This window comes from Bubalus kerabau, chromosome 5 (genome assembly GCF_029407905.1).
Source record: "Bubalus kerabau isolate K-KA32 ecotype Philippines breed swamp buffalo chromosome 5, PCC_UOA_SB_1v2, whole genome shotgun sequence".
Lineage (NCBI taxonomy): Eukaryota > Metazoa > Chordata > Mammalia > Artiodactyla > Bovidae > Bubalus > Bubalus kerabau.
Window position 1 is genome coordinate 98,960,734 of NC_073628.1, and position 16,628 is coordinate 98,977,361.

Sequence of the window (16,628 nt, forward strand, 5' to 3'; positions counted from 1 at the left end):
GCCGGGAGCCTGCCCTGTAAGCAGAGATAACGCCACTCGCTGGAGGGGGCCCGTTCTGTGCAGCAGCGGCAGCCCCCAGGGAGGCCCCAGCGTGGTCGTGCGCTTGGAGCCGTCCACTCTATGACCAACACCAGTCTCGTCCACAAGCACGGGTGGCCGGGGTCATCAGAGCAGCAGGCCATGGTCTTAGATGACGACCTGGAGATGGGGGGGACATTGTTGCCCCCTCACTTCTCTGTCGGCTCTTCCCATATCTATTGGGCTCCAAGCACAAAATGACCACTAACATTTTTTTTTTTTTTTTGGCCACTCGGCATGCAGGATCTTCCCTGACCAGGGACAGAACCCATCCCCCCTGCACTGGGAGCACAGAGTCTTAGCCACAGACTGCCAGGGAAGTCCACAAAATGACCACTAATCATTGCTGCAGCACTGTGATCAAAAACTTAGATTCTGGAACCAACTGAGACCTTGAACAATTATTTAACTTCTCTGTACCTTAGTTTCCTCATCAGAAATGAGGGTATTCATGGTACCTACACCAGAGGGCTGTTAAAAGGAGAAAATGAGTGACTGCTGAGCAGGTCTTGGACAATGCCTACCACCTATTAAGCACTAAATAAGTGGTAGCAATCATTATGGGACTAGAATGGGTTAGCATACATTATAGTGTATGTTAATAGCAGCAAACACTGAATGCTGGCATGTGCCAAACACTGAGCTAAATACTTCTGTGCATCAGATTTCCCTGAATCCAGACAAGAGTCTTGCAAAGAACCAGTAGAGGGGGGACTTCCCTGGTGGTCCAGTGGCTAAGACTCTGAGCTACCACTGCAGGAGGCCCAGGTTCGACTACTAATCAGTGCACTAGATCCCACACGCTGCAACTAAGAGGTCACACGCTGCAACTAAAAATCCTGCATGCTGCAACGCAGATCGCAGATCGCATGTGCCACAACTACGACCCAGCGCAGCCAAATAAAGAAATATTACAGAAAAAAAACCACCGGTGAAGGAGTACTATCACAGTCCCCCACTTCTAGAGACAGACAAGCTGAGGCTTAGGCAGGTGAAAGTCCTGTGGTGAGAAAGGGGGGGAAGCTGGGCAGGCATCTGGCTCCTTGGCTCCAGAGCTGATGGGCAGGAATTACACACTACGGTCTCCCTGAGGTTAGTCTAACTTCTTGGCTAGTTTTCAGTCTCATCTGAAGCAGCTGACATGCAGGAAAGGCGAGGCCCCAGACCGGTCACTGATGCACCAGAGGGTTTCTTTCTCTGGCCTTCTGCTCAGACTGAGGCTGTAGGGCTGGATATGTTCAATTCTTACTCCCTGGCTCTCCCATTCTCCAAATCCCTGCCAAGGCCAGTGCTTTGAAGGAAAGACAGAAGGAATTGGGAGGAATGTGACACGGCTCTCAGACCTAGGCCAGGGGCCCCAACTGGCTTGGCACAATTATATGGCAGGTGTTCTCCAAATAAAGGGTTAACACAGTCTTCAACAATGAGGCACTGGTCTAGTTATATAGATGGGGAAACTGAGGTTTAAAGAGACAGAAGGAATTCTGAAAATCCCCTCACCCCAACACTATCTGCTGTATCGAAGGACCAGATCTGCCCCCCACTCTGACATCAGACCCCTCCCCTCAATCTGTCCTTTCCTTCTTTCCCCACCTCTCTTGAGATTCATCTCCAACATGGCCTTGGTTAGTGGCCAAACCAAGATGAGGACCCAGCAACAGTATCTGCACCAGAATCTACAAGCACCAGACCTTCCTGTCATGGGAGGTCTAACTGAAGGACCAAGGGGCCACACGTGCGGCACCCCCAGCCTCCTCTTCACTGTCCATTATTGGCACTCATGCCCAAATTTGGACCACGGGGCCATTCAGCTTTCCTTGCCTGCTTTCCGATCCCTATCCCTCACCCGTCAAGCACTTCCTTCTTAACTGGCAAACCGCCCCTGTCTGGAGAGAAGGAAAAGTTGCAAGGTCAGTGCAGGAAAGAGGCAGAGAGAAATCTGAAGCCCAGGCAACAGCCTGGAGAAGGAGAAGCAGCCAGCTGGCAGCCGCATCTCGGAGCTCCTGATCGTACACGGGCAGCCAGAGGTCTGGACGGGCCTGTTGTGGCAGGCGAGGGAGCTCCGAGGGCCAGCACTGCTATGCCCACCCCAGGAGACGGCAGAAAACCTGAGCCGACCCCCGGGCCTCCATTTAACCCTGTTCTGACTCTGAAGTCTGCTGCAGTCTTCTCTGCCCAGCCCTCTCCAGGCTCCCAGAGCTCAGGTTAGATGCCCTCATCTCTTGCTTACGTCCCCAGCCTCCTTTAAATGAATACACATCAGAAATATCAGTTATTGCAACACGGCTGCTTACTCTGTGGTTGCTAACCAACCAGGGAGCAACTCTTTCCTAAACGAGTCAGGAGGGGAGCAGTCCTGAATGTTTGGTTTTCTTATTACCATGTCTTTTAACCTTAACAGTGTTTCTCAAACTTCAGTGTGCTTATGAATCTCTTGGAGAACTCTATCAAAAATGCAGACTCTAGGGCAGAGAGCCTGGAGATGGGGCCTAAGGTGCCAAGAGCCCACCGTGAGAAGCAGGGTCTGGAATGCTGAGTGGTGAAGCCGAGTCAGGGCCAGTGTCAGAGGGGAGCATCAGGTTTGATTTGGCTGCAGGGTTGTTCAAAATGCATGTGTGTTATGTGTGTTAAGTTGCTTCCATCATGTCTGACTCTTTGCAACCCCATGGACTGTAGCCTGCTGCTCCTCTGTCCATGGGACTCTCCAGGCAAGAATACTGGAGTGGGCTGCCATGCCCTCCTCCAGGGCATCTTCCCTGACCCAGGAATCAAACCCGGGTCTCTGGCACTGCAGGCAGATTCTCCAGGAAAGTCCCCTCAAAACACACATTTCTGCCTCCTACTGCCTTCACCAGGGCAGTGAACCTCTGACCCCAGTAGGCCCAGGGCAGGTGCACACATGCTCATTTCAAAGCCACCTTGAATGTTGGCGATGGACACATCCCCCTGCAAAACCTGGTTACTAATGACCTCGAGACTAATAATACCTGACATCTACCTAGCAGTCAGTGTGTACCAGATGATGTAAATGCACGTTCTCAACCTTCCCTCCACACAGCGCTGGGAAGGAGTCCTGCAAGGATCCCATTTCACAGATGAGCAGACAGCAAGCCAAGTCCACTGTCCAGTTCCAGAGCCCGAGGCCCCAGGTGCTGTGTGACATGGCTCCCCAAGTTGAATGGAGGAAAGTGCCCTTTGGGTCAGAGGACCTGGGCTTAAGGCCATGTCTGAGCTTTGTGTGGTCCAATCAAGTCACCTCATCAGTCCTCACCTATCAAAGGGGCTAACACCCCCCAAACTAAATGGAGGTTTGCGAAGACTAGCTGAGATGATACCAGTGACAAAAACCCTACACAAATGCGAAATTAGGGACTTCCCTGGTGATCCAGTGGCTAAGACTCCTCGCTTTCAAAGCAGGGGGCCTGGGTTAGATCCCTGACCAGGGAACTAGATCCCACATGTCACAACTAAGACCCAGTGCCTGTGTGCGTGCTCAGTCATTTCAGTCTTGTCCGGCTCTGTGTGACCCCATGGACTGTAGCTTGCCAGCTCCTCTGTCCACGGAATTCTCTAGGCAAGAATACTGGAGTAGGTTGCCATACCTTTCTCCAGAAGACCCAGTAAGCCAAATGTATATATATATATATTGGTTTCCCAGGTGGCGCAGTGGTAAAGAATCCAACTGCCAATGAAAGAGACCCAAGTTTGATCCCTGGGTAGGGAACATCTTCTGGAGGAGGAAATGGCAACTGACTCTAGTATTCTTGCCTGGGAAATCTCATGGACAGAGGAACCTGGTGGGCTACAGTCCATGGGGTTTCAAAGAGTCAGACATGACCGAGCACATACACACTGCATGCATACACATACACACACACAAACCCAACAAAACAAAAAGCAAATGCTAAGTTAATTAATGTACAGTGCCCCCTGCCCCTGCCCAGCATGGCATCAGGTTGCTGCAGCTGCCAGGAAAACCTGTGCTGCCCCCTCCTCTCGGGAGCTCCAGAGCCCAGCCCTGCAGACAGTACAGGACACGCCCAGACGTCTATGTAACACCCCCAATTGCCCTTACACCCTGAGAAGGAGGGTATACAGGTATACAGATGTCCTCTCTGTTGCCCTGACAGAGGAATAAACAGGCTCCGAGAAGTCCAATTACATCAAAGTCAAGACCAGGCTCCCAGCCCCTGGAGAAGAGGTAACAGGGATCAAGGCTCCACGGCCACCTGTGGCCTAAACCGCTCCCGGGCTGTAAGCCTCTCCTTCTGAAGGATTTTCTGAAAACCTTTCTCCTGCTTCCTTGCCTCCTCTGAGAGAAATGGGCTAAGAAATACTCTCCTAAGATTACATACTTGAACTTGGCCAAAAAACACGGAAGTAGCATTCCAACGCCCAATCCTACTATGAACTGCATCTGTTTAATTAATAAATAAGAAAACCATGAGTGCAATGTATGAGCCACTCCAGGACAGGAGGACAGTGTATTCAACTGTGGACTGGAATACGTGGTGATTAGTACACAGAAGAATCTAAAAGAATCTAAACACCTTGTAACCTTGAACTTGCATGTTCCTTGCTGGGAACTGCAGTTTCCCCACCTGTGAAGAGAGGCAGCTAGAGGAGCTCGACAGCACTTTCCTCCCAGCAAACTGTTTTCCAAGGAAAGGAGATAACCTCTCTATTACATGGGAGATGGCCATCACCTTTATGAAGGCAGTTTAGGCCAGGAAATATAAGACTAAAGTAGGAAGCACGGAACTGATAACTGAGAGTAACTCAGAAGTTAGAAGACCAAGCTCCCTGAAGCTCTAACTTCAGTGTGTGGAGGATGTGATCTCATTTACAATTATTATTCCAAATACATGCCAGCAGCATGCACATTCGTGCATGCTAAGTCACTTCAGTTGTGTCCAGCTCTTTTTGACCCTATGGACCAGACCCTGCCAGGCTCCTCTCCCCATGGAATTCTCCAGGCCTGGGTTGTCATGCCCTCCTCCAGGGGAATCTTCCCAACCCAGGGATCGAACCCACGTCTCTTACGTCTCCTACTTTAAGCAGGCGAGTTCTTTATCACTAGCTCCCACCTTGCTACAAAGTGAGGTGTGGCAGAGGCTTCTTCCAGGGTGTGACAGGCTCATCCAAGAGTTGGGACTGGCCGGCCCACGTCCAAAGTCCAGGGCACCTCTCGCTGCCCCCAGCTCCAGGGTGAGGGGTTCCTACTGGGCCTCCTGGGAGACTCACCTTTTAAAGTGCGGCTCTGCTAACATCCCCAAAGCTGCGAGCACGGACATGGCCAGCCAGAGGGTATGGGCCAGAAGCAGGGTTCCCAAGCGAGAGAGGCAGACGTGGGGCACACCCAGGACCAATCTCAGCACAGCCCTGGCCTGGGCGGGCACTTGGATGGCAGAGCCGGTTCTGGGAAACCACGGGAGGAAGCAGCTCTGACCCTGTGGCCCCAGCAGGCAAGGGGCGGGAGAAAGGAGCCGGGAGGTGGACGCCAGCAGCTGTTGGCACTCTGTCCCTTCCCTGGTGCTACATCCACACTTTTGACCTCTGCCTTCTATTTCCAGGCAGGGGGAAGAGGAATTTTCTTCAAATCACAACTCATGAGCTTGGTATTTTTTACAAGAGCGTGTGGGAGTGAAACAAAAGTTCAAAGTGAAGAGGAGTTTTTGCTGAAGTACGAAGGGATGTGCTGGTCCCTTCTCCACTCGCAGCCCCAGTGTGCTTCCCACACTCCCCTCTGTGCTCTGGGCCTTCTGCACAGACACCCCCATGTGGAGGTGAGTCAAACCTGTCATCGTCAACTGTGACCTGGGGCTAGACAGGAGACAGAACCCCAAGATCTCTGAGACCATTTCCCCCACTAAACACATAGAATCCTTATTATCATCACCTCGGGGGTCAATATTTGGTCCCAACAATTCAAATGGTGTGTGAGAGCCATCACATATCTGCATGAGAGATTCAATTCCTAAATTTTCAGGAATTTGTCAAGTCAGTTGTTAAACACGGCCCCTATTAAAACCGAATTACACGAATTTAGAATCAAATAAGCTATATTAAAAAACAAAGATATTAAACACTCAATACTCCCTAATTGATTTACTTCATATTACTATTATCTCTGCTCTTGACATTATTTAACCTATTGTATCTGTCATTGTTCAGTCACAAAGTCGTGTCCAACTCTTTGCGACCCTATGGACTGCAGCACACCAGGCTCTTCCGTCCTCCACTCTCTCTCGTAGTTTGCTCAAATTCATGTCCATTGTGTCAGTGACGCTATCTAACCATCTCATCCTCTGCTGCCCCCTTCTTCCTTTGCCTTCAATCTTTCCCAGCATCAGGGTCTTTTCCAAAGAGTCAGCTCTTCGCATCAGGTAGCCAAAGTATTGGAGCTTAAGCATCAGTCCTTCCAATGAATATTCAGGGTTGGTTTCCTTTAGGATTGACTGGTATCTATAAGGTGAAGATATTCTGTAATGGTGTGCTTGAAACTGGCTGGCGTGGGAACATTTATTTATGCAGCAGGTGTTGGCAAATGCTATCAAGCTGGCTCCCAGCCACCAACCGCCATCCCTTCCAGAGGTTGTTAAACATTTACCAATACACAACTGCCTGTACACCAGGCTGCTATTTCCAGTCTGGACTTTCTCCCCCTAAACTCCCGTCTCACACAGTCAACTGTGACTGTGACCAACTGCTGGATGTCTACAAGATGTACCACGTTCAAAACAAATTGACTTATCTCCCAAATGCTCCAAACGCAGGTCACCCATCCTCAGTAAATGGCAACTCCCCCCTTCCAGGGGCTCAGGCCAGAGATCTTGGGGCATTCGATCTGACAGCAAATCCTATGGTTTCTATCACCAACATTTACCTAGAATACAGCTACTCACCATTCTCACCGCCTTCCATCTCTCCACTCTGGTCCTAGCCACCATCACCTTTGTGTGAAGCCACCTCCCTGGCCTCTCATTTCTATCTTTGCCTGAACCCTGGAGTCGGAGTGCTCTGTTTACAGCATCGGTCAGATCCCGTCCTTCTGTTCAGTGGCCGGCAGGGTCTACACACTCTGGCCTTCCATCTCTTACCTCTTTGATCTTTTCTCCTACACTCTGTCCCTCTCTGGGCTCCAGCCACCCATCCTCCTGCCCCAGGGCCCTTGTACTTGCTGTTCTTGCTGCCTGACCTACTTTTCCCTGCAGATGTCCACGTGGCTCACTCCCTCACTAATTTCAATTCTTTACTGAAATGTCACCTCAATGAGGCTTTCTCAGCTGACTCTGTGTAAAACTGTAAACCTGCAACCCTCATCTCATCTCCTGCTTTATGTCTCCCCATAGTACATACCTACATATGATAAGCAGATTTATTTTGTTTATCATCTATCACCCCTCCCCTCAAGATGCTATAAGTAAGTCCCTATGAGGACATGGGTTTTTCTGTTTTGTTCACTGCCTATCTCCAGTATCCAAAACAAGGCCTGGGGCTTCCCTAGTGGGACAGTGGATAGGAATCTGCCTGCCAAAGCAGGTGACACAGGGTTCCATCTCTGGTCTGGGAAGATTCCACATGCCCGCAGGCAACTAAGCCTGTGCTCCACAACTCCTGGGCCCTCTCTCTCTAGAGCTCGTGCTCGGCAACAACAGAAGGCCCTCGCCCAGCACTGAAGACACAGCACAGCCAAAATCAATCAGTTAATTAATTTTTTAAAAAAGCGGGGCCTGGCCCACAGAAGGTACGCAATAAACATTTGCTGAATGAACAAATAAACCCCACTTGCCGACTCTGTATGGGCGGCCTGTGTGGATGATGAATCTCTAATGGCGACTTCAAGCACTGTGACCCAGCACACATTAGCGGCAGCTCACTATCTAAAATGATACTATGAATAATAAAAGAGATATTTATAGAGCACTTAACTAACTGCAAAATACTGGGCTAAGAGCTTCACATGAGTCACATCATTTAATTCTTGCCACAGCTTATGAGGTAGGTGGCTTCCCAGGTGGTGCAGTGGTAAAGAATCCACCTCCCAATGCAGGAGACACAGGAGATGCGGGTTCGATTCCTGGGTTGGGAAGATTCCCTGGAGAAGGAAACAGCAACCCACTCCAGTATTCTTGCCTGGAAAATTCCATAGACAGAGGAGCCTGATGGACTACAGTCCACAAACAAGGTCGCCATGAGTTGGACGTGACTGAGCACAGCGCAGCATGTGATGGGCACTGTCACTATACCAGTTTCTAGAGTGAGAAGAGAGGAAACTAAGGGGCACAGAGATAAAAGAGCTCACTGAGGGTCAGGCGGCTTACAGGCGACAGCACTTGAATATAGGCAGTCTGCTTCTGGCACCTTCCCACCTACCTCTAAAACGTGTGACATGCAGTAGGAAACAGCAACCCACTCCAGCTGTCTTGCCTGGAAAATTCTACAGACAGAGGAGCCTGGCAAGCTACAGTCGATGGAGTCAAAAAGAGTCAGACACGACTGAACACAAACGAACAAGGGCCCACCCTAAATCCAGGGTGATCTCATCTCAACATCCACAATTACATGTGCAAAGATCATTTTTCCAAATCAAGTCACCTTTGCAGGTTCTGGGGTTATAAACTGGGCACACCTTTGGGGGCCACTATTAAACCTGCTGCAATGTGGTAAGAAAAAAAAATGTGTGACTACAACCCCAAATGACAAATTTAAAACACTGTTTTAGAGGAACTTCCATGGTGGAGTGGCTAAGACTCCACAGTACCAATGCAGGGAGCCCAGGTTCCACCCCTAGAAGGAAAACTAGATCCCACATGCTGCAACGAAGAGTTCGGAGGCTGCGATGAAGACTGAAGATCCTGCGAGCCACAGCTAAGACCCAGTGTAGTCAAATAAATACATAAATACACATTTTCCAAAAAGACTAAAAAAACAAAACAATAACAATGCTGTTTTAGTGGACACAGATTCTGCTCCCTTCCAAGACTGGAATTACAGTGGTCTAAATGCTCCCATAAGCGACCCAAGCTGGTCAGCAGCTCTGCTTCCTGAGGTCAGGTTGCCCTGACAATGAACTGCTGTAAATGGCCTTGGCCTCCGACGTCCACTCTAACAGTGATTCACTCACCTTACTTCTGACATCATGTGAATGAGTGAAGTCGCTCAGTCGTGTCCGACTCTTTGCGACCCCATGGACTGTAGCCTACCAGGCTCCTCCCTCCATGGGATTCTCCAGGCAAGAATACTGGAGTGGGTTGCCATTTCCTTCTCCAGGGGATCTTCCCGACCCAGGGATTGAACCCGGGCCTCCCGCATTCCAGGCAGACGCATTGTATTTAAGGCTGAGTTGCTTTGTTAAAACCTGAAAGGCCCTTATTGGGGGAGGAGGGAGACGCTAGTTTCTGGGATCTTAGCTATTTAGTAGCTGTGTGACCTTATATAAGTTATTTAACTTCTTCCAACCTCAACTACAGATTATACTTAGGCCAAAGGAACTAAAGCATGGCAAAGCCTGATTGCCATCCACAGGTGGAACACTTGTGCTGCTAGATATCTGTCTCATTTCAGATTGTGGCCGTGTCTGTGTCATGGGAGACTTCTGCAGAGGTGTCCTGGCGCCATGGCCCCCTTCCCCAAGTCACATGAGAGGCATGGGAGAAGAGAAACTAAAGGCAAAGTAGAAAAGGAAAGATATACCTATCTGAATGCAGAGTTCCAAAGAATAGCAAGGAGAAATAAGAAAGCCGTCCTCAGTAATCAATGCAAAAAAAACAGAGGAAAACAACAGAATGGGAAAGACTAGAGATCTCTTCAAGAAAATTAGAGACACCAAGGAAACATTTCATGCAAAGATGGGTACAATAAACGACAGAAACAGTATGGACCTAACAGAAGCAGAAGATATTAAGAAGAGGTGGCAAGAATACACAGAAGAACTATAAAAAAAGATCTTTATGACCCAGATAACCATGATGGTGTGATCACTCACCATCCAGAGCCAGACATCCTGGAATGCACAGTCAAGTGGGCCTTAGGAAGCATCACTATGAACAAAGCTAGTGGAGGTGATGGAATTCCAGCTGAGCTATTCCAAATCCTAAATGATGATGCTGTGAAAGTGCTGCACTCAATATCCTTGCAAATTTGGGAAATTCAGCAGTGGCCACAGGACTGGAAAAGGTCAGTTTTCATTCCAATCCCAAAGAAAGGCAATGTCAAAGAATGTTCAAGCTACCGCACAATTGCACTCATCTCACATGCTGGCAAAGTAATGCTCAATATTCTCCAAGCCAGGCTTCAACAGTACGTGAACCTAGAACTTCCAGATGTTCAAGTTGGATTTAGAAAAGGCAGAGGAACCAGAGATCACATTGCCAACATCTGCTGGTTCATCAAAAAAGAAAGAGAGTTCCAGAAAAACATCTACTTCTGCTTTAATGACTACACCAAAGCCGTTAACTATGTGGAACACAACAGTGGAAAATTCTGAAAGAGATGGGAATACCAGACCACCTTACCTATCTCCTGAGAAATCTGTATGCAGGTCAAGAAGCAACAGTTAGAAATGGACATGGAACAATGGACTGGTTCCAAATTGGGAAAGGGGTACATCAAGGCTGTATATGGTCACCCTGCTTATTTAACTTATATGCAGAGTACATCACATGAAATGCCAGGCTGGATAAAGCACAAGTTGGAATCAAGATTTCCGGGAGAAGTATCAGTAACCTCAGATATGCAGATGACACCACACTTATGGCAAGAAGCAAAAAGGAACTGAAGAGCCTCTTGATGAAAGTGAAAGAGGAGAGTGAAGAAGCTGGCTTAAAACTCAACATTCAAAAAACTAAGATCATGGCATCCGGTCCCATCATTTCATTGCAAATAGATGAGGAAACCATGGAAAACAGTGACAGACTCTATTTTCTTGGGCTCCAAAATCACTTTAGCCATGAAATTAAAAGATGCTCGTCCCTTGGAAGAAAAGCTATGACCAACCTAGACATCATATTAAAAAGCAGAGACATTACTCTGCCAACAAAGGTCCATCTAGTCAAAGCTATGGTTTTTCCCGTAGTCATGTATGGATGTGCGAGTTGGACCATAAAGAAAGCTGAGCGCCAAAGAATTGATGCTTTTGAACTGTGGTGTTGCAAAAGACTCTTGAGAGTTCCTTGGACTGCAAGGAGATCAAACCAGTCAATCCTAAAGGAAATCAGTCCTGAATATTAATTGGAAGGACTGATGCTGAAGCTGAAGCTCCAATACTCTGGCCACCTGATGTGAAGAACTGACTCACTGGAAAAGGCCCTGATGCTGGGAAAGACTGAAGGCAGGAGGAAAAGGGGACGACAGAAGATGAGACAGCTGGATGGTATCACCAACTCGATGGACAGGAGTTTGAGCAAGCTCCGGGAGTTGGTGATGGACAAAGAAGCCTGGCGTGCTGTAGCCCATGGGATTGCAGAGTTGGACACAACTAACCAACCAACCTCAACCACGGAGTGGGAAAACAAGTTAATAAGAAGCACAAAAGGAGACAATCCATACAAAGCACCTGGCACAATGCTTGGCATATAGTAAGTGTCCAAAAACTGTTAGCCACTATCATTATTAAACCAAGAGCATCATGAATAAAGTGGCGTTTCTTGCTTGTCTCTTGGAACTGCTGGGAAACCAACTGACTTTGCACAGCAGGAAAAAATGCCAAGGAACAGCTCACTGACAACTTCAGGACCTTCCAGTCATACTGATGAAAAATCAAAGGGCTACAGAGCTGAGAGGGCTTCCCAGGTGGCTCAGCAGTAGAGAATCTGCCTGCCAATGCAGGAGACGCAGGTTCAATCCCTGGGTCAGGAAGCTCCCCAGGAGAAGGAAATGGCAACCCACTCCAGTATTCTTGCCTAGGAAATCCCATGGACAGAGGAGCCTGGTGGACTATAGTCCACGGGGTCACAATAAGTTGGACATGACTTAGCAACTAAACAGCAACAGCAGCATAAACCTGAGATGGTTAAAAAAGTCTCTACCCCAGCCCATAAGGGGTTTATAATCCAGGCCAAAGAATACAGCAGTAGAGTAATCCTCTAACTCTGCAGCCCTGGGACTTTCACTAACTATTCAGGGCCTTTTCTCCAGCTGCAAGATGGGGAGCATTCACCTCGTTTTAATGTCTGGCCAAAAGAAAAAAAACCCAGATGGTGGCTGTGAAAATACTTTGGGAGGTAAAGGTGGTAAGGTCTCCTAGACAAAGAGCCACCAAGCTCCCATTTCAGGGCAACAGAAAGCAAAACCAGACTTCCTGCTCTGCCTGTGGGTTAGGGACTGGCAGAATCCATGGTGAAATCTGGCAACAAGCAATGACATTTTGCCTTGTTCAAATTCCATCAATAAAATGAGAAGTGGGTAGGAACTTTGCTGGTGGCCCAGTGGCTAAGACTCTACTCTCCCAATGCAGAAGGCCACGGTTCCATTTCTGGTCAGGGAACTAGATCCCACATGCCACGACTAAAGATCTAGCATGCTTCAACTAAGACCTGATGCAGTCAAATAAATATTTTTTTAAGAAAATGAGAAGTGGATTGGCCACAGATGACCAAAGGTGCCTCTTGGTTTCCCTTCGCCCAGATTTGACAGTTTCCCCTTTAAAGGGCCTAAAACCATCCCACAATAGTAAATTTTATTAGTCTTCGAATAAAATAACTTGAATGCCTGCCTGGAGTGTTTATCTGCTGAGCAGCTATGTACCTCAAAGAAAGGGTTACATAAAAAAACATTGCCTAAAAGTGAGCTCTGTTCATGCCAAACACTGAGCATTTTCCTCTCAGGTCCTCCTAAAACTTGCCAGAAGATTAGCCTCCTAAACTCAAACACTCTATCCATCACTATAACTCGTATGTACTAACTAATGTGTCTTCACTCTTTTGTGACCCCATGGACAGTAGCCCACCAAGTTCCTCTGTCCATGGGACTTCCTAGGCAAGAATACTGGAGTGGGTTGCCATTTCCACCTTCAGGGGATCTTCCCCACCCAGGGATCAAACCCTGTGTCTCCTGCATTAGCAGGCATCCGCCACTGAGCCACCGGGGAAGCCCCGATTAGTGTACAACATAGTTTAAAATACAACCAGTCTTTGAAGGTTTCCCGCTTTGACTACCTTTCAGGAGCCACAGGCCTGCCTGGGGGACAGTGGGGTGGGTGGGCAAGGAATTTCAGGTTATGACTTCTCCAGAAGTTCTCACTTCCGTTTAAACACTCAAGTTTGACTCACTGATTTTCAAAGACCCAGACAGGTCTGCTTCTGGAAAACCATTCATTGGATGGAGGTATTTGAAACGCTGATGGAAACCTAGGCTCTAGTGCCAAAGATTAAGCAGATCCCCAAGGGAAGTGGGAGTGGGGGTGGGGGCCTCCAATTCCTCCTCTCACTGAACTGAATTCCAGAAAGTCCAGGAAAAGGAGACGCCGCTGGCCCCTCCGGACCAGCCTCGACGGGGCCTGGCTGCCTCCAGCCAACCCGCCACCACGCAGCACTGCCGCGCCAAGGCATCTGCAGAGCAGGAAGTGAATAATTTATTTTGCGGAAGGAACGCGGGGAAGGAAATTGGGGCGGGTGGGTGGTGGCTGGGGTGACTCTTCCAATCAAACGCCCGAGGATTTTACAGCGACGCGGGGCTGGCCTCCGGGGCCTGCGGGTTCGCAGGGGCGCGAGCGCGCAGCCGCCACCCGGCTGCAAAAGACTCCTCCTGCGGCCCAAGAAGCCGGAGAGAAAGCGGGGGAGGCAGCTTACTTCATCACGCCCGTCAGAGCCGACCGCTTCTCCGGGAAACGTCGGGGGCGGCGCGTGCCGTGCGGTGCTGCTGGCCGGGCTCAGGCCAGGTCGGGGCCCGGCGCATTCTCTTCCGTCAGCGCGGCCAGCCCCGACAGGTGCGCGTCACGCGGCCCCGCGCCTAACGCGCGCTCGGGTTTCGCCAGCGACGCCGGGAGCGACGAGCGGGGGGGGGGCGGGTGGTGAGGTCGAGTCCGGCCCGACCGCCCGGTCCCGGCCCAACCCGAGACGCGTCAGTGTCCGGAGGCGCGGCTGACCCTCTGGGCCTGGGCGTCAAACCCCCGCGGCCTCGGCGCGCGCGCAGTGGGGCCCCGGCCCTGGGTCGCGCGCGCGCAGTAGGGCCAGGCCAGGGGCGCGCGCAGTGGGGCCCCCCCCCCCCCCACCCCGGGCCTAGGACGCGCGCGCGCGCGCGCAGCAGGACCGGGCGAGGGGCGCGCGCGATGGGGCTGAGCAGGAGCTGGCGGCGGAGGCGGAGGCGCAGGCGAGACCACGCCCCCTAGCTCGGGTCGCTAGGGGTTGGCGGGCGGGCCCCTCTCAAATGTTTCCCTGGTTCGCGTGGATGGGCTTGTCTTAAGAGCGAAGTGAGCGGGCCTTTTTCTGCGTCTCTGGGATCTCTTGTGCGTCGTAGGGGCCGGGCCGCCTTCCTGGACACGGGAGGGCCGAGGGAAGTCGTTGTGTTGTGGAGCCGAGTTGCTGGCTCCTCGTCAGATTCTGGCACAAGCCGTGGGACCTGGAACTGATCACTTGACTTCCCTAGGCCTTGCATTTCTCCATCTGTAGAAGGAGCGGCGTGGTGCCCCCAATTTTTTTTTTTTGCCCCCAATTTTTAATCTCCAGAAGAAGTGATTTAGGGGTGGGAGAACAGGCTATGGCCGTGTCTCCACCAGACAACTTCAAATCTCTGTCTACGCTCGTGTGACCTTGAAGACACTGCGTGCTGCGTGCTAAGTCACTTCAGTTCAGTTCAGTTCAGTTCAGTCGCTCGGTCGTGTCCGACTCTGCGACCCAGTGAACCGCAGCATGCCAGGCCTCCCTGTCCATCACCAGCTCCCGGAGTTCACTCAAACTCATGTGCATCGAGTCGATGATGCCATCCAGCCATCTCATCCTCTGTCCTCCCCTTCTCCTCCTGCCCCCAATCCCTCCCAGCATCAGAGTCTTTTCCAATGAGTCAACTCTTCGCATGAGGTGGCCAAAGTACTGGAGTTTCAGCTTTAGCATCAGTCCTTCCAAAGAACACCCAGGACTGATCTCCTTTAGAATGGACTGGTTGGATCTCTTTGCAGTCCAAGGGACTCTCAAGATTCTTCTCCAACACCACAGTTCAAAAGCATCAATTCTTCAGTGCTCAGCTTTCTTCACAGTCCAACTTTCACATCTGTACATGACCACTGGAAAAACCATAGCCTTGACTAGACGGACCTTTGTTGGCAAAGTAATGTCTCTGCTTTTGAATATGCCATCTAGGTTGATCATAACTTTCCTTCCAAGGAGTAAGCGTCTTTTAATTTCATGGCTGCAGTCACCATCTGCAGTGATTTTGGAGCCCCCAAAAATAAAGTCTGACACTGTTTCCACTGTTTCCCCTGTTTCCCCATCTATTTCCCATGAAGTGATGGGACCAGATGCCATGATCTTCGTTTTCTGAATGTTGAGCTTTAAGCCAACTTTTTCACTCTCCTCTTTAACTTTCTTCAAGAGGCTTTTGAGTTCCTCTTCACTTTCTGCCATAAGGGTGGTGTCATCTGCATATCTGAGGTTATTGATATTTCTCTCAGCAATCTTGATTCCAGCTTGTGCTTCTTCCAGCCCAGCGTTTCTCATGATGTACTCTGCATAGAAGTTAAATAAGCTGGGTGACAATATACAGCCTTGAAGTCACTTCAGTCATGTCCAACTCTTTGCGAACCTATAGACTGTAGCCCACTAGGCTCCTCTGTCCATGGGATTCTCCAGGCAAGAATGGACTGGCAACCCTGGAGTGGGTTGCCATGCCTGCCTCCAGGGGATCTTCTTGACCCAGGAATCGAACCCGTGTCTTTTGCAGCTTCTGCATTTCAGGCGGATTCTTTACTGCTAAGCCATCCACCTGTGATAAGTGCTCAGCAAGTGGTAGCTTGCACCTCTGGGGCTTTATTAGCAAGACAGTGGATGGGAAGAAGACCTTATCTGAAGGATGATGGAGTGATGATAAAGGAGATGACCGGTGAGCTGCCTCTCAGCACTCAGTGGATGGTATGCCAGTCCTTTGCCCCATTCTTCCCCATGATCGCATGGTGCCTACCCTCACCCTCACCTTGGTGATCACTTTTCTCCCAGCTCTACACTGCTGCTAGTGCCCCCAGTGGGGCGATGGCCATCAGAAAAGCAGCTGCTTCTTCCTACTTCTCAGCTGACCCTGGGTGACCTTGAGTTAATGCACGACCACCCAGGACCACCTCCCAGACATAGCTCCCCCATCCCATACCCATTCCTGAGCATCTTAGCTCTTTCCCTTCTTCAGACCCACCTTTCTTCCATCCCAGACACAGGAGATTACTTGGTCACCTATGCTAAGGAGTGTGGGACCACCCAAGAGGGGGCATTCTGACCAGAAAGAAAAAACTTTTAGTAGCTTTTTATTTCATGAAGGTTCCACTAGAGGTAGGAATGTCAGGAACTAGCAGAAGGAACTTGGCAGTGGCCAGCAGGACTAAGGAGGGCCAACAGGCATGATTACCA

At 50.0% G+C, this 16,628-nt stretch overlaps 1 protein-coding gene across 1 annotated transcript in view; it reads right to left on the reverse strand.

The window, feature by feature from the left end:
* Nucleotides 1-14,260, reverse strand: part of H6PD (hexose-6-phosphate dehydrogenase/glucose 1-dehydrogenase) — a 40,175-nt gene extending 25,915 nt beyond the window's left edge. The window contains exon 1 of the mRNA XM_055582388.1: nt 13,869-14,260. Coding sequence (XP_055438363.1) covers nt 13,869-13,873 — 5 coding nt within the window. The 5' untranslated portion in view covers nt 13,874-14,260. The remainder of the gene's footprint in view (nt 1-13,868) is intronic.
* Nucleotides 14,261-16,628: the final 2,368 nt, after the last annotated feature.